Below are 27,200 nucleotides of genomic sequence, written 5' to 3'. Positions count from 1 at the left end.
ATACGGAAATGTATACTGTAATTTCTGAAAGTATTTCAAGGATTTCATTATTGCAAAAAGTGAAAATTGATGAGCTTCGCAATAATATGAACTCACATTCTGACATCTTCATACTATATTTGAACTTACTCCTTTGTCCATTCTTAAAGAATCACAATTATAAATGCACATAATTTTTAATTTACAGTACGCTGTCGTTGTTTATAAGTTAAATTTATATTATTTATTTTTCAGTTATTGATAACAGGTGGTTAATTGCAGTGGGACAACCTAGCAAGCTTGGAATTATAAATGAAGTACCCACACTTTATGCCAAAGACGATGAATTTGTTATGCAGTTTGATTTAAAAGGAAACATATGGTTTACTGACCACAGGTAGGGGATCAAGACATTTTTAGATGACCGCAAAAATTCAAAAAAAAATTTGGTTGTATATTGCTATCATGTCGTCGTTGTCCTCAGCGTTGTCTTAAGACCATTGATTTCCTAATAATAAATTTAGTATAAGTGAATAGAAATCAATAAAATTTTAACACAAGTTGGGGTGGTTATGGCTCAAACCATTTAGAAAGTAGGGGCAAAAAAAGGGAAAATCAAGGGTTTTTCTAGTTAAAGGACAATTGAGACAATTTAAAAGCAGTGTAAGGGAGGTTATCCAAATCTATTTAAAGAGTAATGTTTGATTACCTCCCTTACGCTGCTTGTAAATTATGTATTAAGAAATGATGATTGTCTTGAGGTGATTAGCTGGCAATTTATTTTTAGCAGTAACTATTAATTAATATTAAATTTAGCCATGACTATGTATGTCATATTATATTATAAAACTTTTATGATGTATTTCGAGTTCGAGCAGGGCGCCCGACAGATACAGATACAACTTGGTGAGTCCATTACTATATAGAATTGACTTTTCACCTGATGCTTCCTAAATAAGTAAACTGATCTACTTCTTCAATTGACACTGTTCCTCCTTTTCTGGTCTTTACTTTCATAATTTTCGTCTTCTTGATGTTGATTTTTAGCCCTAGTTTTTTTCCAGTTTCATGGAGTTCGGTGGTTTTGTCTCTCATGTCTTTCAAACGGTGAGATAACAGAGCCAGATCATCTGCAAAATCTAGGTCTTCTAGTCTTTGTGCGAAGTTCCACTGTATACTTCTTGGTGTAGTGTCTAGTTCTTGCTTTGTTACCCAGTTTATAGCTATCAAGAATAGTGATGGGGAGAGTAGGCAGCCTTGTTTCACACCAGTATTTACATGGAAAGGATTGGTGAATGATGATTCATGTATCACCTGTACTGTGAAATCCTCATACAACGCCTTGCTCATGTTCACAATTTTTGTTGGTATGTCATAGTGCCTTAGCAGTTGCCACAGCCCTTCTCTGTTGACACTATAGAATGCCCTTTCAAAATCGACAAAGTTGATGTAGAGGGATGATTGCCATTCTACCAATTGTTCAATGATGGTACGTAGTGTTGATATTCGGTCAGTGCAGCTTCTGTTTGATCTGAAACCTGCTTGTTCATCTCTCAGTACCCGATCAATTGCATCTTTAATTTGTCTGAGTATAATTCTGCACAGTATTTTACTAGCTACTGATAGAAGTGTTATGCCTCTCCAATTCTCACATAGTCCTAAATCACCTTTCTTTGGCAGCTTCACTAACAAACTATTTAACCATTCTGCTGGTATCTTTTCTTCCTGCAAGATCTTATTCAGGAGTTGTACATGTATTCGATTATGTCATTGCCTCCAGATTTGAAAACTTCAGGTGGTATTTCATCTATGCCTGCAGATTTTCCATTTTTGAGTGATTTGATGGCCTTTTTCACTTCATATTTCTTGATTTTATCTATTTTTATATTCAAATCTACCCCAGCTGGCTCTACTATTACTGGTTGATCTGGTTCTGGTCTATTCAGGACATTGACAAAGTATTCTTTCCATCTGTTCATTAGGGTCCCGCCAAAGGCGGTCCCCTATAGTGATCAGTCTGTCCGTCCGTCCGTCCGTCCGTAACACTTTGTGTCCGCTCCATATCTAGAGAACCATTATGATTTCATACTTTATACTTTACATGTTTATTAACCACCACCAGAGGGCGTGTCATGATGTATGTACAACTTCCTAGGTCAAAGGTCAAGGTCAAAAAACTTTGGTTTCAGTTGACAACCCTGTGTCCTGTGGTGAAGATCGTGTCCGCTCTATATCTTGAGAACCGTTATGATTTCAAAGTTTATACTTGACATGTATATGAACCAACACCAGAGAGTGTGTCATAATTTATGAACGACTGCCTAGGGCATAGTTCAAGGTCAAAAACTTTGGTTTCAGTTGACAACCCCATGTCCTATGGTAAAGATCGTGTCCGCTCTATATCTTGAGAACCTTTATCATTTCAAAGTTTATACTTGACATGTTTATAAACCAACACCAAAGGGTGTGTCATAATTTATTTACAACTTCATAGGTCAAAGGTCAAGGTCAAACACTTTGATTTCAGTTGACAAACCCATGTCCTATATATGGTAAAGATACAATTTTTTAATGCACATTATTCACAGCGGGGCCCACAGAGATGGTTCCCATCTCAATGATATCTAGTTAAGATTGGTTATGACTTTTCCATCTTTATCCTTTACTGGTTTAGACTTAGCTGTTTTACGTCTACTAAGGGTTTTGGTGATATTGTACAAGGTTTTGATGTCGCCCTTATATGCAGCAAATTCTGCTTCAGTTGCTAGATCATTTACATATTCTAAAATTAAATTTGTTTGATTTCATCAAAAAATGAATCATTGGGGTTCTTTGATATTCCAAATCTAACCGTGTATTCAGATACTTAATTTTTGGTCCTGTTTTCAAATTGGTCTACATGAAGGTCCAAAGGGTCCAAAATTAAACTAGCTTGATTGTAACAAAAATTAAATTCTTGGGGTTCTTTGATATGCCTAATCTAAACATGTACTTAGATTTTTGATTATGAGCCCAGTTTTCAAGTTGGTCCAAATTGGGGTCCAAAATTATTATATTAAGTATTGTGCAATAGCAAGAAATTTTCAATTGCACAATATTCCACAATAGCAAGAAATCTTTAATTGCACAGTATTGTGCAATAGCAAGAAATTTTCAATTGCACAGTATTGCGCAATAACAAGAAATCTTCAATTGCGCTGTATTGTGCAATAGCAAGAAATCTTCAATTGCACAGTATTGCGCAATAGACAGAAATATCTAACTGCACAATATTGCGCAATAGCAAGAAATTTTCAATTGCACAGTTTTGCGCAATACCAAGAATTATTCAGTTGCACAGTATTATCCCGTTTTCAAATTGGTCTACATTAAGGTCCAATGAGTCAAAAATCAAACTTTGTTTGATTTCAACAAAAAATGAATATATAGGGTTTTTCAATATGCTGAATCTAACCATGTATTTAGATTTTTAATATTTGGGCCCGGTTATCAAATTGGTCCACATTGAGGTCTAAAGGGTCTAAAATTGAACATTATTTGATTTCATCAAAAATTGAATTCTTGGGGTTCTTTGATATGCTGAATCTAACCATGTATTTAGATTTTGGATATTGGACCATAATAGGTAAATGTCCAATTTAAAATTGAAAGTTTTTAAGTTAAAGTTCTTAGACCACATTCATTAGGTGTCAGAAACCTGTGTTGTGTCAACTATTTAATCACAATCCAAATTCAGAGCTGTATCAAGCTTGAATGTTGTGTCCATACTTGCCCCAATGTTTAGGGTTCAAACTCTGCAGTCAAATAAAGCTGCGCCCTGCGGAGCATCTGGTTCTTTTTTGCCATATATCTAGAAAATTTAAAAGATAATTGCTCTCTTATGAATATTTTAATTAGTTATTTTGCGTTTTGCCATATATGAAAAATTTGAAACAGATAAAAAGAAACTTTAAATAGCAAAAATGATCAGCAAGGCAAGATCAACAAACACGTCCAATTTTAATTTGCTGATATAGTTAGTAGACTGTCACTCTTTATACGGGTAAGAGTGATAGCCCTTAAATTGGGAATTTTTTATGCCCCACCAACGATAGTAGAGGGGCATTATGTTTTCTAGTCTGTGGGTGTTGAGAATAGTTCTAAGTTATAACGTTACGTTTCCCGTATTTACGTTCACATGTTTGTGACGTTTCTTACACCTTGTATGGGCTTCGCCATTGTAAATATTATACGCAAAGTAAACACAACGCAAAGTACATATACGACTTATTTAGTTTATTCCACACATTTATGGTGCCGTAACCATTGAATTAAATGGAAAACAGCAGTAGTGGAGGAAGTTGTTACTGGTAACGATGGTTTAGTGCGTTCGGCGATAATCAGAACGAACAGTGGCCGAACTTCACGTCCGATCGTCAAACTCTATCCTCTAGAAATAAACGAAGTAACACCATCTGATGAATATACGGAAGAACCAAACAACGAAGAAATACCGACAAGAACATTGCCCTTGCGGAAGGCATCAATTCGTGCAAAGGAAAGAATAAAATCGTGGACTCGTTAAAGTTTAATTCAAATTCCTATTTTTGTGTTTTGAAGAGACAGTAATTCCTGCAAGTGTAAAATTAAATTTCTTTTCTTTATTGATGAACATTTAAAGTAATATTCTATTGTTTTGTACATAAATACACTTTGCGGGCCCCAGTATGTTGAGAATAGTTCTAAGTTATAACGTTACGTTTCCCGTATTTACGTTCACATGTTTGTGACGTTTCTTACACCTTGTATGGGCTTCGCCATTGTAAATATTATACGCAAAGTAAACACAACGCAAAGTACATATACGACTTATTTAGTTTATTCCACACAGTGGGTGAGTCTGTTGGTTCGTCCGTCCGTCTGTCTGTTCATCTGTCCGTTCGTCCTGCTTCAGGTGAAAGTTTTTGGTCAAGGTAGTTTTTGATGAAGTCCAATCCACTTGAAACTTAGAAAACATGTTCCCTTAAGATATGATCTTTTTAATTTTAATGCCAAATAGAGTTTTCACCCCAATTTCATGGTCAATTGAACATAGAAAATGATAATGCGAGTGGGGCATCCGTGTACTTGGGACACCTTCTTGTTAAACTTCTGTTGTGTTTGGGCAAAAACATAAGAAGATAGAGAGAAACTGGACAGAGAAAAACAATCAGCAATATAAGGTCAACAAAAAATCTTTTGTCATGAATTCTATTCTTGTCTACAATGTTGGATAGTGTTCTTCTTTGAATATGCATAAAGATATGATAGACCTTTAATCATGTTAACTAAGACTCAAATCTTTGGAAAACAAATTTTTCTCACAAAAGGATATAAATGATAATAAATCAATGAACATGAAAATTGTAACATTTCAGATACATAACACCTGTCTCTTATTATAGTTATGTCAATAAAACATTTTTTTATATTACTAGTATGTTTTTCACATGTTGGTAAAATTTCTGTCACTTATGATAATTAAAACACAATTCTATGTAGTAATTAAAACACAATTTTAAAAAGTAATTAAAACAATAAAACACAAAAAATAACATACATATATTTAATATGTTTTAGGTCAGCCATAGTCTTGTGTGCATTACCAAACCAAAAAGTTGGAACATCTTGTTACAATGATATACTTGAAGATGATTTACCTGCTGTGGCTCATGCACATAAACAAAGTAAGTAAATTAGTGTAGTAGTGGCAGATCAACGAGGGTGGTGTCTGGGGTTTGGCACTCCCTATTTTTGGGGGGAGGATAAATGCATTTGAATGGGGACAAATGGTTTCTCCTGGGTTGGGACCCCCCCCCCCTTTTTAAAAAGGCTGGATCTGCCCCTGTGTAGATATATAATTCTGTCCTTAACATAGTTGAACATTCAGATGCATTTAAATGAAAGTTGGCAATTTTAGATTTTGACATGTTTATGTCATGCATGGACAAAAATGAGACGACTCTCAACAAGAGACAAAAATGTTTTGGCTCAAATCATTTAGCAATTAGAAGCAAAAAAGGATGAAAAGAAGGGTTTTTCTGGTTAAAGGACAATTTAGACAATTAAAAAGCAGTGTAAGAGAGGTAATCCAATTCCTTTTCAAGAATACTGTTATATATATATGTTTGATTTCCTCCCTTACACTGCTTGTAAATAATATATTAAGAAATGATGATTGTCTAAAGATGATTAGCTGTAAATTTATTTTTAAAAGTTACGTACGTATACTATTAATTAATATTAATTTTAACAATGACTATATTTCATTTGATATTTTATGATGTAGTATCCATTGTTGCCAACTCCATTAGAGATTTGAATTGAGTTAACTTTATATTTGGAATATTGGAAAGGGGGAGGTGAAAAAAAAATTAGGGGGGGGGTAAAGAAAATATGTGGGGGTACAATTTTTCCCATTTCAGATTTCAGAAATTAGTAAAATGAAAATTTCTTTTTTTAGGGGATTAATATTCAACAGCATAGTGTAGGGTGTTAGATTAGGGGGTTCTGATCCCAGATCCCGCTTACTGTTTTGTCAGATTCCCATATCCCGCTTACACTATGTACGTAAGCAATTCTCATTTTTTTGTAAATTCCCGTGTCCCGCTAGACTTCATTTCCCGTTTTCACGGCACACTAATTTGACTTTTACGTATCACGCTTACAAAAAGTTGGCAATCCCGCGTCATGCTTAGACCCCAATTAGACCCACAGTGTATTGCTCAAAAGCAAATAAATAATATTAAGTTCGTTCTACCAGATTTATTCTGTGTCAGAAACCTATGCTGTGTCAACTTTTTAATCACAATATTAATTCAGAGCTATATCAAGCTTGAATGTTGTGTCCATACTTGCCCCAACTGTTCAGGGTTCGACCTCTGCGGTCATATAAAGCTATGCCCTGCAGAGCATCTGGTTTAATTCTTTATAAAAATCAGATGTCCTGATCTATCAAAACCTTTTTTTTCCTTTTTGTCAATTGTTCAAACTTTTGGCCTATGTTTTTGTACAGTGCATCTTTTCACTTACGATCAGGTCATGGTAGGATGATTGGAAAAAATATTTTTGTTTGTCAAATTAAATGTAAAGCGTAAATGTAGAGTAAGAGAATTGGTATGTTAACCTTTGTATATGGAAATTAGGTCATGAAAAGTATGTAGTGTTATTTACATTTGACATTTCTTGTTAAAAAGGTGACTGATGTACTCATTTAAATGTTTTGTTCTTTAAAAATAAACACTGAAGTTTGGTGACTAATTATTGATAACAAGATGATGCGCAATAGACATACATGTGCTTATTAACAGTGCACAGTATGCATACATGTGCTTATAAAAAAGTAATAGTTCAAAGCAACAAAAAAAATGAATTATACAACACCCTTACATTAAATACATGTGCATGATTCTATGTATGTTTGAAGCATTAAAAAGATTTTAACAGTTTGAAATTATAGATCTATACAGTAAGAAGGCCTTTAATAGGATTTTTTCAATGGATGCACAATTTTCTTTCGAATATACTATTCGACACTTCACACTCATTATAATGAATAAAAATAAATATACTTTCAACAAGTAGATAAAAGACTTGAATTAAACTCATGTTTTTTTTGTCGCCTGCGATGAAAGTCATGGATGGTGAGACATGGCAATTTTAGATTTTGACATGTTTATGTCATGCATGGACAAAAATGAGACGACTCTCCACAAGAGACCAAAATGTTTTGGCTCAAATCATTTAGCAATTAAAGGCATAAAAGGGTGAAAAGAAGGGTTTTTCTGGTTAAAGGACAATTTAGACAATTTTCAAGCAGTGTAAGAGAGGTAATCCAATTCCATTTAAAGAATACTGTTACATATATGTTTGATTTCCTCCCTTACACTGCTTGAAAATTATGTATTAAGAAATGATGATTGTCTTGAGATGATTACAAGTAGCTGTAAAAAAAAATTTAAAAGTTACTATTAATTAATATTAATTTTAACCATGACTGTATTTCATTTGATATTTTATGATGTAGTATTTATTGTTGCCAACTCCATTAGAAATTTGAATTGAGATTATATTTGGAATATGGAAAGGGGGAGGTGAACAAAAAATTGGGGGGGGGGGGGGTGTAAATAAGAATTTGTGGGGGGTACAATTTTTCCCATTTCAGATTTCAGAAATTAGAAGAAAGAAAATTTCTTCAAATATTTTTTTTTTAGGGGATTAATATTCAACAGTATAGTGTAGGGTGTTAGATTAGGGGGTTCTGATCCCGGTTCCCGCTTACTGTTTTGTCAGATTCCTGTATCCCGCTTTCACTATGTATGTAAGCGATTCTCATTTTTTTGTAAATTCCCGTGTCCCCCTAGACTTCATTTCCCATTTTCACGGCACACTAATTTGTCTTTTATGTGTCACGCTTACAAAAAGTTGGCAATCACGCCTCACGCTGAGACCCCAATTAGACCCACAGTGTATTGCTCAAAAGTAAAAAAAAATAATATTAAGTTCGTTAGACCAGATTTATTCTGTGTCAGAGACCTATGTTGTGTCAACTTTTTAATCACAATATTAATTCAGAGCTGTATCAAGCTTGAATGTTGTGTCCATACTTGCCCCAACTGTTCAGGGTTCGACCTCTGCGGTCATATAAAGCTATGCCCTGCAGAGCATCTGGTTTAATTCTTTATAAAAATCAGATGTTCTGATCTATCAAAACCTTTTTTTTTCCTTTTTGGCAATTGTTCAAACTGTTGGCCTATGTTTTTGTACAGTGCATCTCTTTTCACTTACGATCAGGTCGTGGTAGGATGATTGGAAAAAATATTTTTGTTTGTCAAATTAAATGTAAAGCGTAAATGTAGAGTAAGAGAATTGGTATTTTAACCTTTGTATATGGAAATTAGCAATGATTAGGTCATGAAAAGTATGTAGTGTTATTTACATTTGACATTTTTTGTTAAAAAGGTGACTGATGTAGTCATTTAAATGTTTCATTCTTTAAAACATTTTGAAAAATAAACCCTGAAGTTTGGTGACTAATTATTGATAACAAGATGGTGCACAATAGACATACATGTGCTTATTAACAGTGCACAATAGGTATACATGTGCTTATTAACAGTGCACACACAATAGGTATACATGTGCTTATTAACAGTGCACAATAGGTATACATGTGCTTATTAACAGTGCACAATAGGTATACATGTGCTTATTAACAGTGCACAATAGGTATACATGTGCTTATTAACAGTGCACAATAGGTATACATGTGCTTATAAAAAAGTAATAGTTCAAAGCAACAAAAAAAATGAATTATACAACACCCTTACATTAAATACATGTGCAGGATTCTATGTATGTTTGAAGCATTAAAAAGATTTCAACAGGTTGAAATTATAGATCTATACAGTAAGCAGGCCTTTAATAGGATTTTTTCAATGGATGCACTATTTTCTTTCGAATAGTATATTTGACACTTCATACTCATTATAATGAATAAAACAAATTTTTACTTTCAACAAGTAGATAAAAGACTTGAATTGAGCTAATGCTTTTTTTGTCGCCTGCGATGAAAGTCATGGACGGTGATACATAAATGTTGCTTTACAGGTGAAGTCTCCATCATTGGCATCAACAATTATTAAGTTTTCTGAATAATTTAGTTTGAACTTCTTGTGATAGATCAATGATAATTTGTATGAAGTTGAATAACTATCAATACATTATACATATAACAGTCAGAGCTCTGACATAAACAAGTCAGAATAAAATGACTTCCATAGGTCAGATATAATTTGATGTAAGTATTGTCTCCCTTCTTGCACTCAACAGAATATGACTTGTACAGGTCAGTTTATGTCAGACTTTAATTTATCATAAAATGACTTCCACAGGTCAGCTTTTGCACAAAATATTGTGACTTAATATCTTCATATTCTAATAAGATTTATGTCCCTTTTTTATGCATTTTGACTTATAGAGGTCATTTTTGTTCTGACTTGAAGCAGTCATTACCACATCACTGGCGGATCTAGAAACTTTCACAAGTGGGGGCCCACTGACTGCGCTAAGAGGGGGCCCGCTCCAGTCACGCTTCAGTGATTCCCTATATAAGCAACCAATTTTTTCCCAAAAAGGGGGGGGGCCGGGCCCCCTGGGCCCCCCCTCTAAATCCGCCTCTGCACATGTACCACTTTGTTATCAATCTCCATAAAAATATAGTGATTACTAGTTTCGAATCAAAGAGTTTAAAAAGTGGGGCTCATAATACCTTCTTCTTATCAGAATCTTAAAATAATAATATTTATCTCATCAAATTCAATCATTTCAAAATACAAACAAAAAACCAGAGGGGAAATGTATCATACAATTTTCTGTCAATAACAAAAGATTTACAAAATACAATATTGGATACATTTACTAGTACCATGACAATACTTCTAACTTGAAATCTTCCAAGGAAAAAATAAAGGATCTATTCTCGTCCACTTTTAGCTAAATTTATCAAGAGCAAAACATTTATTATTTTAATATTTCATTGAGGTAAATACTGTTGTTCAAACTGACTCAAACAAGTCACACTATGTTCTGACTTTAAAGAGTCAGTCAAAACAAAACAAGTCTAGACTAGTACTGTCATATTGATTTAAAATGTATGGGAAAGCCAGATATAGGTCAGAGGAAATACGGTCCCCTAAAGTCACAATGAGAACTATAAAAACATTATTTGGTATATATACTCAATATTTAAATGCATTTTCTTTTAAACAGGTCAAATCATGTTTTGACTTTAAACAGTCAGTCCAAAACTAAATTTATTGAAATTTTTAGAGTGGGGCACTGACATATGATATTAAATGAAAGTATGGAAACGTCAGAACATAAGACATATATGTAAGATCCCCTAAAATAAATAACCATTTCACTTAATTGCTTCTAAACATTTATCAAATAAATTCACAAATGGCAGATTCAGAAGCAGGGCTTAAAGGAAGTACATGTACACCTAGCTTTGAATGGAAAATTTGTTCTGCAATCTGACTTGAACAGGTCAAATCATGTTCAGACAAATTGACTTTAACAGGTCAAATGGACATGTTCGGAAAAATTGACTCAAACAGGTCAACTCATGTTCTGACTTTAAAAAATCAGTCAAAGACTAAATTTATGGAAATTTTTAAGTCAGGCATTGGCATACATTTATGATATTAATGTTATGTATAAAACAAGAATGCGGTGTCCCCAGTACTGGAATGCCCCACTCGCACTATCATTTTCTATGTTCAATGGACCGTGAAATTGGGGTAAAAACTCTAAACTCTAGATTGGACTATAACTTCATCCAAAACTACCTTGACCGAAAACTTTAACCTGAAGCGGGACAGACGGACTGACGAATGAACGGACGAACGGACGCAGTGACCAGAAAACATAATGCCCCTCTACTATCGTAGGTGGGGCATAAAAATGACAGATAAAAGACACAGAAAATACTTGCAAGATCCTCTAAAATGAATGACCATTTGATTTAATTGTTTCTTAAAAAACTTATTAATAAATAAACTCAACAGTGGCAGATTCAAAAGGTGGCTGAAGACTAAAAGGAAGAACACTTAGCTTTGATTGGAAATGTTGCTCTGCAAACTGACTTGAACAGGTCAAATCATGTCCTGACTTAAAAGAGTCCATCAAAAACTAAAAGCTTGCAAAGTTCACGAAAAGTCCGGCATTATCATGATTGTGATGTGATTGTTAGAATGTATGGAAACAAGTAGGGAAAAAAATAACAAAAATTAAGTCACAATTATAAGAACTATATAAAAAATGATTTGGTATATTTTTGATATCTTAATATTTCATTGAGGTAAATCCTGTTGTGAAAACTGACTTGAACAAGTCACATTATGTTCTGACTTCAAGGAGTCAGTAAAAAACTATACTTTAATTAAGTATTGCAACTTTAAGTTTGGGATTGTCATATATGCATTTAAGAATGTATAAGAAACTCAAGATAAAAAACACCAAATAATAAATTCACAAAAATGTGGACTATAAAAAAGTGTATTTGGTATACTAGTATTTAATATTCAAATGTATTTTGTAATCAAATTTCTTCAAATTATCTTAAAATTTTATTATATTTCTGTATTTTCATGACTTTTTCTGTTAGATTAACATTTGGAACTTTCGGTTTTAAAAAACATTATTTTAAAAACAATTTAAATTGATTCTTAAAAAAAATATGAATTAAATAACCCAACAGTAGCAGATTCAGATATAGAGGGGGCTTAAAGGAAGAAGACCTAGTTTTGATTGGACATTTTTTTTCTGTCAACTGACTTTAACAGGTCAAATTGTGTTCTGACTTCAAAGAGTCAGTCCCAACTAAACTTATTTCAACTTTTAAGTCTAGTTGTTTCATATTGATTTTAAAATGTACGGAAAAGCCAGATAAAAGACAGAGGAAATAAGGTCATACAGCGAATTAATGAGGACTATTAAAAAGTTTATTTTGCATATTCAATATTTAAATGTATTTTGTTTTAAACTGCCAATGGTCAAATTATGTTCTGACTTCAAAGAGTCAGTCAAAAAACTTCACTTAAGCTAATTATTACAACTTTTTAGTCTGGTATTGTCATATGCATTTAAGAATGTATGGGAAAATCAGATAAAAGACACCCAATTATAAAGTCACAATAATGAGAACTATAAAAAAAAATGTGTTTGGTATATTTTATATTCAAATATATTTTGTTTACAAATTTCATCAAATCATCTTTAAATTTTATTATATTTCTGTATTTTCATGACCTTTCTTTTCTGTTAAGTTAACACATGGAACTTTTGGTTGTAAAATATATTATTTTAAATCATTTGACTGAATTGTTTATAATAAACTTATTAATTAATTAACTCAACAGTAGCAGATTCAGATAAGGGGGAAAAGTGGACGGGGCTTAGAAGAAGACCTAGTTTTGATTGGATTTAAATTTCTCTGTAAACTGACTTTAACAGGTCAAATCATGTTCTGACTTCAAAGAGTCAGTCAAAACCAAACTTATTTCAACTTTTAAGTCTAGGATTTTCATATGATTTTAAAATATATGGGAAACCAGATAAAAGACTGATGAAATAAGGTTCCTTAAAGTTACAATAATGAGGACTATAAAAAAATGTATTGGGTATATTTTATATTCAAATGTATTTTGTTTACAAATTTCATCAAATTAATATCTTAAAAATTTATTCCATTTCTGTATTTTCATGACTTTTTTTCTGTTGAGTTGGCATGTAGAACTTTTGGTTGTGAAAAACATTAAACTGAAAACTATTTGACTGAATTGTTTCTTAAAAAAATTATCAATTAATTAACTCAACAGTAGCAGATTCAGATAAGGGAAAAGGGGGGAGGGGGGCTAAGATGAAGAAACCTAGTTTTATTGGATTTCTTCCCCCTGTAAACTGACTTTAACAGGTCAAATCATGTTCTGACTTCAAAGAGTCTGTCAAAACTAAACTTATTTCAACTTTTAAGTCCAGGATTTTCATATTGATTTTCATATTGTTTATTTCTGTATTTTCATGACTTTTTTTCTGTTAAGTTAACACATGGAACTTGTGGTTGCCAACAAAAATTATATTTTAATAAACATTTGACTGAATTGTTTCTAAAAAAACTCATTAATTAACTCAACAGTAGCAGATTAATATTTAAGGGGGAGGCTTAGAGGAAGAACACCTAGCTTTGATTGGACATTTTTTTCCTGTCAACTGACTTTAACAGGTCAAATCGTGTTCTGACTTCAAAGAGTCAGTCCCATCTAAATTTATTTCAACTTTTAAGTCTAGTTTTTTCATATTGATTTAAAAATGTACGGAAAAGCCAGATAAAAGACAGAGGAAATAAGGTCCCCATACGGCACAATAATAAGGACTATAAAAAAGTTTATTTTGCATATTCAAGATTTAAATGTATTTTGTTTTAAACTGGTCAAATTATGTTCCGACTTCAAAGAGTCGGTCAAAAATGTCACTTTAACTTATATTAAAACTGTTAAGTCTGGCATTGTCATATGCATTTAAGAAAGTATGGGAAAATCAGTTAAAAGACACCCAATAATAATTAATGTCACAGTAATGAGAACTATAAAAAAAAAAATGTGTTTGGTATATTTTATATTCAAATATATTTTGTTTACAAATTTCATCAAATCATCTTTAAATTTTATTATATTTCTGTATTTTCATTACCTTTCTTTTCTGTTAAGTTAACACATGGAACTTTTGGTTGTAAAATATATTATTTTAAACCATTTGACTGTTCAAATTGTTTCTAATAAACTTATCAATTAATTAACTCAACAGTAGCAGATTCAGATAAGGGGAAAAGGGGGGAGGGCTTAGAAGAAGAAGAACTAGTTTTGATTGGATTTAATTTTCTCTGTAAACTGACTTTAACATGTCAAATCATGTTCTGACTTCAAAGAGTCAGTCAAAACTAAACTTATGTCAACTTTTAAGTCTAGGATTTTCATATGATTTTAAAATGTATGGGAAACCAGATAAAAGACTGATGAAATAAGGTCCCCTCAAGTCACAATAATGAGGACTATAAAAAAAATGTATTGGGTATATTTTATATTCAAATGTTTTTTTTTTAACAAATTTCATCAAATTTATATCTTAAAAATTTATTTTATTTCTGTATTTTCATGACTTTTTTCTGTTAAGTTAACATAAAGAACTTTTGGTTGTAAAAAAACATTATTCCAAAAACCATTTGACTGAATTGTTTCTTAAAAAATAAATAATCAATTAACTCAACAGTAGCAGATTCAGATAAGGAGAAAAATAGGGGGGGGGGGGCTAAGTTGAAGAAACTTAGTTTGATCGGATTTTTATTTTCTGTAAACTGACTTAAACAGGTCAAATCATGTTCTGTTAAAAAAATGTTGAGGAGAAAATATAGAAAAATCAGACTAAGTTTGGTGACTTTGTTGTCCTTCAAGAAGCGGTATATATATGTAAATTATAATCAACTCAACAGTAGCAGATTCAGATAAGGGGAAAAGGGGAGGGGTCTTAGAAGAAGAAGAACTAGTTTTGATTGGATAATATTTTCACTGTTTTTTTTTAAATACATGTTAAAGTTGAAAGATAACTATCTATTGGGTGTTTTTTAAATAGATTTTATAGCAACATTTATTACTTTGTAATTTATGTTCAATTGTACACTTGTTATTCTTAATATATATATTTTTTTTGCAACAAAATATTGTAAGGGTTTCTTATGGTACTAGCAAGACAAGAACATTCATATTCTAAAATACTCAAAACATTAAAAATAAGTCAGTATCTTCAGATCATTCTGAGTCTTTCTGGCCTTATTAATTTAAAGTCAGAACATTCAGACTTTTATAAGTCAGAACATTCAGACTTAAAGTCTTTCATAAGTCAGGACATACTGACTTCCAATATTCTTCTCACTTCTTTAGAAACAAAGACTATCTATATTTCAAATAAAAGGTTATCTATATTTCAAATAAAAGGTTAATGCTTTATGTGGCTAAGCATCTGGGGTAAGAATTATAGATGTGTAATATAGCTTCATAGGAAAACATATATGCCATGTAATTAATAAGAAGTGATTCATGTGAGAGGAAAATAATACTGAATAGACAATTCTGTATGCTGAAACACTGATAAATATAATATGTAAAGGTGGTCTCATAGCAGATAAAAATAATTGTAACAGGATGCTGTTACAACGTCTCTCAAACAAAGCTCCAATAATTTGTCATTCCCATGGTCGCCTGACATTGGACAAGTTCCATTACAAATTAGTTTGGTCTAGTAAAGTGATATGCATAAAAGAGAGACGAAAGATACCAAAGGGACAGTCAAACTCATAAATCTAAAACAAACTGACAACGCCATGGCTAAAAATGAAAAAGACAAACAAACAACAGCACACACGACACAACATAGAAAACTAAAGAATAAACAACATGAACCCCACCAAAAAACTAGGGGTGATCTCAGGTGCTCCAGAAGGGTAAGCAGATCCTGCTCCACATGTGGCACCCGTCGTGTTGCTTACAATGTATGTGATTACAAATCCGGTAAATAGTCTAATTCGATAGGTCACATTCAGGAAAGGGAAGGGGATTGTAGTTACGACGTAAGGAACATATCCGATATCATAAGTGACGCCTAGGGATTGACCCTGTATGTCATTCAAATCTTCTTGAAATGATGAACAGGAATATTATATGGTTTAGGGGTGGTGATCCCGACCGTTTCAAAAAGGGGGATGGGGATGACCCCCATGGACTCTCCCTTTATTTCATTTGATTCGTTGTATTGTCCCATATAATAATATATAGGCTTAAGGGGTGGGGATCTCAACCGCTTACAAATTTACAAACATAAGGGGGATATAAGAACATTGTCAAATGACGGGGGTAGGGTGATCCCTGGACTTACTCTACATTTCATTTTATTTGGTTTTTTTTAAATATCATATTCCATGTTCATAACTGAAAACCCGTTTTCTGAATCTCTTGATGTTCTCAAGTTAAAATCATTTTTAAAATAAAAATAAAAAAATATTTGGGTTCTTTAGTTAAACCCTCCCTTCCTTTTTCCTTGATTAAAATTATTCCGATTTTCATTTCATTTTCATTAGCCTAATATCAATATTCAAAAGATCGTTTTTCTCATTGGGAGAAACGAAAAAACAAATTATATATTTATAAGCCGCAAACTCGGAAAGGTTTCTCTTCCTTTTTCCTTAAATACAAATATTCCGATTTTCATTTCATTTTCATTAATATCAATATTCAAAAGATCGTTTTTCTCATTTGGAGAAACGAAAAAAAAAAAACAAATATTTTATAAGCCACAAACTCGGAAAGGTTAAAAAGTCAATTCATGATGGAGTTTAAAAATAGAAAAATCACGTGTATGAAGAGGTATTTATGTTTGGTTTATTTGGATCTATCAAAGGCGTAAATGTAAGTTTTGTCAATTTCATGTTATCTGTAGCGAGATATTGTATCTTCAGAAGAAGGAATTTACTTAAAAATTTAAACAGTAATGTTGATCTTATTAGACTATTTAAATACACTGTAAAACATTATATAACTTACCTGTATGAATATTTGTGTGATGCAAAATGTATGAGAAATGTTTTTGAGAAACACTTTTTAAAAAATAATATTCTGGTACAAGAAACCGAAGGTGTCATAACATTTAATTTCTAATTATTGTGCTGATTATATATATGTGATTATACTTAAAACATTGCTTTGTGATATTTTTGTGTAATATGTAATATATCTGTTGTATATATATGTTGAAGAATTGAATAAAGATAAAAAAAAAAAAAAAAAGATGATGTTCAGCTCGAAGCAATAATTTTACTTTTAAATTGCACTGAGCACTGGTTATAATGTTAATACTGTTTAAGACAACACGAGTTGTCTCCCGAAAATAAGAGTTCATTATTATAACAACATTTTCTGACCTGAACAAGTCAAAATTGTCAGAGACCAGGTCATCTCAAAGGCCACGCGTCCGTATTTACAGGTCACGCGCCTTCATGAAACAGCAACAAAATCACTTGCAAAGACCTTCTTTACACGCAAAAAATATTAAAATGGCCATGAAAATACGGAGGTAATATGTATTACCTTCTGAAAATGACCACATTGACCTAGATTTTCACTAAAAAAACGTAAATAATCACTATATTTTCAATAACTTCTCGTTCGAGAAACTCCCAAAACAACGACTATCAAACACGTGATCTCTTTCAAAAAAACCACGTGATCGTATGTGTCTTAGATCGGCGGCAAATTCAAAATAACTTCTGGTTTGACGGACTTGATGGAAAACTACGCAAAACAAAAATTGACCCGTACAGATCAGAATTTCAAAACCTTTTCTGACTTGAAGAAGTCATTTTATTCTGACTTGTTTATGTCAGAGCTCTGACTATAAGCAGGACATGGATCATTGATAATGTTAAGTAAATGATACTTGTGTTATGCTTGTAGTGAATCCTTTATCAATATAAAATCAATCAAGATCAGTCAAGTAGGTGAGATGTTTCTGTCTCTTTTATGATAAAAGAATGGAGGAAATAGAAAAATATTATCAAATTGCAAACTCCAACAACAAACTCTTTAAATTTTCTTTTGAATATAAGTTTCAACTTCTGTTAGTTTAAACATATTTATTTATAGTGGATTAGTTTAAACATATTTATTTATAGTGGATTGGGAAACAAGTTTTGCAACTTATATTAATCCCTTTCCACTTTGCAGGTGCGAGTGCTGCCTTGTAGCGGCATTAGCCTGCTCTTTTTCGAAATCTAAAAGGGTGTCTTTAACATGCAAGAGATATGGCTCTCTCTTAACACGGGTCAGCCATTTATTGTCCCCGTTTGACGGACTATCATCGTTTCCTCAAGACCATACTCGCAAATGGTGTCAAGGGAGAGCCGAAAATTCAGTCCCTGAAATTTTCATCCCAGACGGAACCTTTGTGTTAGTAGTCCGATGCACTAACCACTACACCACGGCTCTCTTCTGTTGATTTATTATTGATATTAGTTGGATATCAATATTCATGGATTTCTTTGGTACAGGTGAACCACAAATGGAAATGTTCAACTAACTGCTAATTTTCCATTAAGACATTTGCAAAACCTTGAAATAAAAAAAATAAAAGTTTTTCTTAATCCACCAAAATAAGTGAATCCACAGTATTGCCTCAACCTTCTTAGGCACATTTATTGATAATGGTGGCTTGTTGAATCCACAGTATTGCCCAGACTATGCGAAATACGTCGGACCGTCGGACAAATCCGGTGAATAATGGATCGGTCTGGTAAAATTTTGTTGAATTCCGGTCCGAATGTCCGGTGTTTTTTTTCATGGAACATTCTAGCAAAATTGCCAAACGATCTCAAATTCATTTTCATCTTTATTATTCACCACAGCGATGTTTATTTTGTTCAACCGCTAGCTTTATGCCGAACATCGACAACCAGTAATGTGTAAATCCGGGTAAAAACATATCTGACTGTCAAAAACAACAATGGATGCCATCATTGGCACAACCGGAAATGTAAATAAAACCGGATCAGATTCTGGGAACGGATAAGGATAATTCCGGGTTTGCCGATTTAAATACAATAAATGAATAAACATCCAAGCAGATCACAAAATTTAGCTATGAAATATAACCACAAGAATTGAAAACCAAAAGATATATGAAAAAGAAAGAAGAAACAGGAAATAATATTTTATACAGAAACTTAAAACAGTAAATTATGTTTAGTTCACAAACATTGTCAAAATCCAATAAAATGGGACATTACTCTTCACTGAAATGCATTCAAGCAATTGTGCACAACTTTCATAACAATATCCCCTCTTGTTACATCATTTTGTTTTAATTTTTGCATTTCGGGGAGGAGTAGGGCACAACCAAGTCATATGTTTGTTGTTTTTTGTCGGATAATATACAATTAGATGTAAAAAAAAATTGGTCTGGTAAAATTTCATTCGGTCTGGTAAAGCTAGGATGCTTACCAGACCGAATGTCCTGTAAAAATAAAATTCATTTGCGTAGTCTGATTGCCTCAACCTTCTTAGGCACATTTATTGATAATGGTGGCTTGTTGAATCCACAGTATTGTCTCAACCTTCTTAGGCACATTTATTGATAATGGTGGCTTGTTGAATCCACAGTATTGTCTCAACCTTTTTAGGCACATTTATTGATAATGGTGGCTTGTTGAATCCACAGTATTGTCTCAACCTTCTTAGGCACATTTATTGATAATGGTGGCTTGTTGAATCCACAGTATTGTCTCAACCTTCTTAGGCACATTTATTGATAATGGTGGCTTGTTGAATCCACAGTATTGTCTCAACCTTCTTAGGCACATTTATTGATAATGGTGGCTTGTTGAATCCACAGTATTGCCTCAACCTTTTTAGGCACATTTATTGATAATGGTGGCTTGTTGAATCCACAGTATTGCCTCAACCTTCTTAGGCACATTTATTGATAATGGTGGCTTGTTGAATCCACAGTATTGCCTCAACCTTTTTAGGCACATTTATTGATAATGGTGGCTTGTTGAATCCACAGTATTGTCTCAACCTTTTTAGGCACATTTATTGATAATGGTGGCTTGTTGAATCCACAGTATTGCCTCAACTTTCTTAGGCACATTTATTGATAATGGTGGCTTGTTGAATCCACAGTATTGTCTCAACCTTCCTTAGGCACATTTATTGATAATGGTGGCTTGTTGAATCCACAGTATTGTCTCAACCTTCTTAGGCACATTTATTGATAATGGTGGCTTGTTGAATCCACAGTATTGCCTCAACCTTCTTAGGCACATTTATTGATAATGGTGGCTTGTTGAATCCACAGTATTGCCTCAACCTTTTTAGGCACATTTATTGATAATGGTGGCTTGTTGAATCCACAGTATTGCCTCAACCTTCTTAGGCACATTTATTGATAATGGTGGTTTGTTGAATCCACAGTATTGCCTCAACCTTCTTAGGCACATTTATTGATAATGGTGGCTTGTTGAATCCACAGTATTGCCTCAACCTTCTTAGGCACATTTATTGATAATGGTGGCTTGTTGAATCCACAGTATTGCCTCAACCTTTTTAGGCACATTTATTGATAATGGTGGCTTGTTGAATCCACAGTATTGCCTCAACCTTCTTAGGCACATTTATTGATAATGGTGGCTTGTTGAATCCACAGTATTGCCTCAACCTTTTTAGGCACATTCAACAAGCAATGTATATTCTTTAAGATTACATGGACATTCTAGTGCTTGGAACAAATACAGACTCTTTCCAAGAATTTTTAAACGTTCAAGCTTTAAATAAGGTTCTGATAAAGGTTAAATCGAACGTCACTTTCGCACAGTAACATTTTTTAAAATGCCAACAACAAAAAATAACTATGTTTTTTAAGCCTTTAAATGTAGATTTTTAAATTATCGGAAGAGGAAATACATCAAAAAAGTATTATTGTTATTGAGCGGACAATGAATACAAACAGAGAAGACCTGTTAAATTAATTTTTAGAAATAGTTGGGAAGGTATTGACATTTCAATTTCATCTTAGAAAAATAATATATCTATCGGTTGAACTCCAACAAAAAATAGGTGTCACTTTTATAAATTAATAAATCTTTTTTGTTTTTTTAGACATGAAATATTATTAGGAAAAAGGAAGTTTAAAGATAATAATTATTTTGCACTTTTACAATGTCACTTTTTTCAGCAAATGGAAAAGGAAAAGTAAGGAAAATGGTATAAAAACTTGAGATTGAAACAAATAATTGAAATAAGTTATACATTGTATAAATAGATGTTTTTGAAACGAAATTACCTAAAGACAAATGTACATGTATATTAAAATCTATGAATATCTCTAAAGTCTTAGTAAATTAATGTGACTGTGCTTAATTTATATGTGTTTTTTGTACATGTACATGATGTACTTTGATATTTATGTTCTTCTTTTATTTTTATACTTCTATTTTTTGGTCAACCTTAGTAACATGTCTGGGACAAGCTTTATAAATTTTACTGCAAAAGTGTATTCTGTGAAATGAAAAATGACCTTAAAGTTGCGTTTCTAAACAATGTTTCACCATGGGAGGTAAAAAAGTAAAAATGGCACTTTATCTGTTTAATAATGGGCATTCAGGTTAAAGGCCAGGGAAAGAGTATAAATAGCAGCCAATGAACGAAATAGTGGTAAATTCAAATTTCTTTGCCACATTCATATCAGGGACATATTTTTTAGAATAACCTTGTTCAAAGAGTGATTTTTAGAAAAAAAATTGTCACAGAACCTAGAACTGAACTATATTATCTGTTGCAAAAAAAATAAAAATTATTAACTAATTCTATTTTGTTATATTCCTAAAACAAATCATGAAGCAGAGGTACTTTTCATTTGAAATATACTTTGATTGATAGCTGGGCGGATATATACATTGTTTTTGTTTACACAGGAAGTAGATGTTGCCATGCATGCAGCCATGCTTCCATGCAAAATATCAACAAACACCTTACCTGTTGTGATAAATTCATTCCATTCCTATTTAATCCTCATTTCCATTTTATATTTCTTTCATAATCCAAAGAACCAAATAAATATGCAGCTAATTTGCCCAAAAATGTAATTACAGTCATAATATTGAATTTTATCCAGTCACAATCATTTTCCCTCCAAAACTGTGTTATATACAGAACAAAGGATTTCGATATAATTAATAAAAAATCCTGCAGGAGAATACAAAAAAAAACTATTCCCACATGTGTCCCATATATGGAAACCCACCAGGATTAGGAAACCAACAACGCACAAGTGTCACAACACATTTTGGCATAATGTCTCTCTTGTGCCAGTCAAATCTTTGGCTTCTGTGGTCCCTGGTCATGGCATCTGCTTTCATAAGCACATATCTATCATCATTCCAGGCACCACGATGGAGAAGCATAGTCCAAAATCTTTTGTAGTGTTCCTTTCTCAAACTTGAGTTTCTTTGATGGGCTACTTCTGACTGACCATGCCACCACATTTGTCTGTTTTGATCATCAGTTATGCATGGCCTACAAAAGCAATATCTGCATTCTTCTTTGGACGGGTCTTGCTGTATAACAAATCCAGGCTGGTCATTGTCTTCATCATCTTCATCCTCATCATTATTGTCTGTTTGAGTACTCTGTTCTGTGGTCATCTGTAGATTTTGTGCATTCCCGCCATTTTCAATAGCAACAGCAGAGTCATCAAGAATTTTAATTTCCCAATCATTATGCCCAAACAAATGTTTTATAGTTTCTAATTGAAGATCACTTAATTCCATAGTAACTTTCTTATCACTCATTTTTGTCGAGCCTGCAACTTTTGTTGCAGAAAGCTCGACATAGGGATAGTGATCCGGCGGCGGCGGCGGCTACGGCGGCTACGGCGGCGGTGTTAGCTAACTTCTTAAAAGGTTTATATTTTAGAAGGTGAAAGACCTGGATGCTTCATACTATGTATATAGATGCCTCATGTTACGAAGTTTCCGTCAGTCACATGTCCAATGTCCTTGACCTTATTTTCATGGTTCAGTGACCACTTGAAAAAAAAGTTCAGAATTTTTGTAATGTTGAATTCTCTCTTATTATAAGTAATAGGATAGCTATATTTGGTATGTGCGTACCTTGCAAGGTCCTCATGCCCGTCAGACAGTTTTCACTTGACCTTGACCTCATTTCATGGATCAGTGAACAAGGTTAAGTTTTGGTGGTCAAGTCCATATCTCAGATACTATAAGCAATAGGGCTAGTATATTTGGTGTATGGAAGGACTGGAAGGTGTACATGTCCAACTGGCAGGTGTCATCTGACCTTGACCTCATTTTCATGGTTCAGTGGTTATAGTTAAGTTTTTGTGTTTTGGTCTGTTTTTCTCATACTTTATGCAATAGGTCTACTATATTTGTTGTATGGAATGATTGTAAGGTGTACATGTGTAGCGGGCAGATGTCATCTGACCTTGACCTTATTTTCATGGTTCAGTGGTTAAAGTTAAGTTTTTAAGTTTTGGTCTTTTTATCTAATATTATATGCCAAAGGTGAACTATATTTGGTGTATGGAAATATATTATGATCTATATGTCAGTCCCGCAGGTTTTATTTGACCATGACCTCAATTGCACGGTTCATTGCACAGTGTAAAGTTTTTGTGTTTGGTCTATTTTTCTTAAACTATAAGTAGTAGGTCAACTATATTTGTTGTATGGAAGCTTTGTTAGCTGTACATATCTGCCTGGCATGGTTAATCTGACCTTGACCTCATTTTTATGGTTCATTGGTCTTTGCTTAGCTATCTTGGTTAATGTTAAGTTTATGTGACAGTTGTAATAAAGCTTTATACTTAGGACTATCAACATAATATCAATGATTAGTAAAGAAGGCGAGACATTTCAGTGTGTGCACTCTTGTTAGGATTATTTAGAAAGCACACAAACAAAATATTTATACTGACTACAAAGATAATCTGGTCTGGATTTTATCACCAGGTTATGTGTACAGAAAGTTGCTGACTCTGCAGGTGACCTCATAAATTTGTTCAATAGATGTAAACAAGTCCAGAGGCAATTAGGGGATTGCATGTCAATTCCAGAGGCAATTAGGGGATTACATGTAGTTATTCATTTAGCAAGAAATGAAATACTATTTTTTTTACAACAAATCACAGAAATTAAAAAAAAAAAATAATAATAATTTATTGAAAAAGCCATGTAATGATCAAAGAAATTTGCATAGATCACTTTTATTTATATAAAAATCAGTTATCATGAACCCTTGAGACACATTTTTCTAAGTTGAAACTGAATATCATGAAACATAATCCCCTGATTATTTCATATCCAATTTCTGCTCATTCCTTCAGTTTCTTTCGTGGTTAGTCATGGCTACTGAAAAACAAGATTCTTCACGAAAACGTCCACCCAATTTTAGAATAGAAATTCCTGGTGACGAAACTGTCAAAAGTAGAATTTTGGAAAAACTTCAAAAAGTAAAGGGTTATTTGACTTCAACTTTGAATAAGCCAGTTAACAATAGTTTAATTATAGAGGAACTTTTAGACTTTTGGATTAAACAACAACTTGGAAGTGACAATTTGAAAGAACTTCATCCTTTTCCATCCACCTATTCCCAAACAAGAAGCCAGGATGTAGACCAAGGACTGTTTGTTACTGCAGAAAAATCTTTGGACACATATGGAGAACTCTTTGAGGCACATACCAGTATTTGTAATGGAAAGCTAAAAGTATTGAAAAGAACTATGAAAGGACATGTAGCATCTGTTAGACTCATGTGTACCAAGGAGAAATCACATTCCTATTTATGGTCGTCATCATCTTACCTTCCAAATGATGAGTTCTTGGTCAATCACCGGATTTGTCATGCATTTTATAGCAGTGGACTTTTGCCAGTACATTACACTAGATTTGTTAATGGGGCAGGAATTGGCTGCATCACTAAAGAGAGAAGATCAAAATTCTTTAGAAAATATAAAGAACATGCTGAAAATGAAAGTGTTCAATCAGTTGACAATGCCATAAATGATGAAATTTCTTCATATGACGACCTAGATGGCATCAACATCATGACAGATGCTAGGCACGGTTGGAGGAAAAATGCGAAAGATACTACAGTTGTAGCATTAGGAGAAAAAACTCACAAAGTGATGGACTGTGAACATATTACAAAGTCACAGGATAAAGTTGCCCAACGACATGAAAGACTTGGAACACAAATAATTTATGAAAATTTGGAGAATAAAAATGTGTCCATAAAAATTCATGCACATGATAGAAATTTGGCTGTTAATAAATTTGTGAGGGACACTCAATTTACTGTCAATCAGAATGACTTATGGCATGCTGTCAAGGCTGTAAAAAAAGCTGTCACCAAGATTTCCAAAGGTACCAAACGTTCAGAGGGTATAAGTTGGAGTGTACAGCTAGGAGATAAAGTTGAACCCATAGCAACACACATTAACTGGGCTGTCCGTAATTGTGAGCAAAATTCTTTAAAACTGAAGGAAAGTTTGGATAACATTGTTAACCATTATTGTGATAACCATGAAAATTGTCATCATTCATCAAGGTGCAGATTTGATTCAAACTATGAACCATCTAGGACTGTACTTACAAATTTAAAAGCCAGAAAAATGTTAGAGATTGCTATAAAAAGTTCAACTATTTATAAATATCCTCAGGATTACATTCTTGCTAAAGACACATTTTATGTTGAAAGTTTCAATAATGTTGTGAACATATTTCAAGACAAAAGAATTTGCTTTGGTGATGATCAATATAAATTGAGATCAAATTTGGCAGTATGCCATTGGAATGAGAATGTGGACAGAGGCTTTACATCAGTGTGGAAATCAAGGAATCCCAATGCACCAGCTTCACAGAAAGGAAAGAAAATTTACAAAAAAACTAACATATAATTACAGGATAAACATTTGGAACCGCTACATTTCTAGTTTCTATTAAAAACAGAATAATTACACTAATGCATTGAATTTACAAGTGTTAACTATTATCATGCAAATATTTTTGATCATCATAATCTTGTTATTTGTTAGTTATTAATTTTAGTCTGGATTATAAATTTCTACACAAAGGTAAATTCCACATGTGTTTGTTTTCTTTTACCATGCTGACTTCTATAAATAATTGATAAGATAGTTAGGCCCCTCCCATTTCCTTATTGGCTTAATTGCTCTCCAACCGGATTTCTATCTAGGTCAGCCCTGGCCTTTAAGGATTAGAATAAATCATACACTTCTGCTTGTATGCAAACATCTGTTTTTGTCATCAGATCAAAGGATGTAGGCATTAAATGAATTAACTTGTTAAATGCATAATGTTCTCTGATATTTTGGCTATGTATAATGATGAATTGATTGTATTAACATATGAGGTGCATTGGATACAAATCAACCTTATGATGCAAGTGCACATATACATATACATATACATATACATATACATATACATATACATATACATATACATATACAACTTGTCTAAACATCAACCCAACAATGGTAGATCTGTAAATTTGCTTACGCAAATTTTTTGTTCTTCCCTTGCCGGGATTCGATCCCATTCTACTAATATACATATTCAGGTTATTGGAATTCCAATTGGGACTAACTGTGCATCACTTATTGCGGACCTGTTTTTTTGTATTGCTATGAGTTACAATTTATGACAAAAATCAGCAAAGACCCATTGGAACAACATTTGATAAACAAATTTTATAATTATTATTAGATATTTGGATGATATTTTGGCTCTCAATAATGACGACTTCAGTATGTATACTAAAGAAATTTATCCTGGTGAACTTACTTTAAATTAAGCTAATACTAACAATGACCACTGCCCTTTCCTCGATCTTGATATCTATATCTAACGGAAAGCTTGATATTAAAATTTATGATAAAAGAGATGATTTTTCATTTCCTATCGTTAATTATCCATTTTTAGATGGTGACGTTCCCTTGTCACCATCTTACGGTGTTTATATATATTTCAACTTGTACGATTCACTCATGTATGTTAC

The 27,200-nt window shown here is 32.8% G+C and overlaps 1 protein-coding gene across 1 annotated transcript in view; it reads left to right on the top strand.

Annotated features, from left to right (window-relative positions):
* Positions 1–27,200, top strand: part of LOC143085278 (uncharacterized) — a 97,820-nt gene that overhangs the window by 17,318 nt on the left and 53,302 nt on the right. The window contains exons 7-8 of the mRNA XM_076261538.1: positions 235–376; positions 5,578–5,684. Of these exons, the coding sequence (XP_076117653.1) occupies positions 235–376; positions 5,578–5,684 (249 nt within the window). The remainder of the gene's footprint in view (positions 1–234; positions 377–5,577; positions 5,685–27,200) is intronic.

Source organism: Mytilus galloprovincialis, chromosome 8 (assembly GCF_965363235.1).
Source record: "Mytilus galloprovincialis chromosome 8, xbMytGall1.hap1.1, whole genome shotgun sequence".
Lineage (NCBI taxonomy): Eukaryota > Metazoa > Mollusca > Bivalvia > Mytilida > Mytilidae > Mytilus > Mytilus galloprovincialis.
The sequence above is the reverse complement of the archived record's forward strand: the minus strand, read 5'-3'. Positions and strand labels throughout refer to the sequence as shown.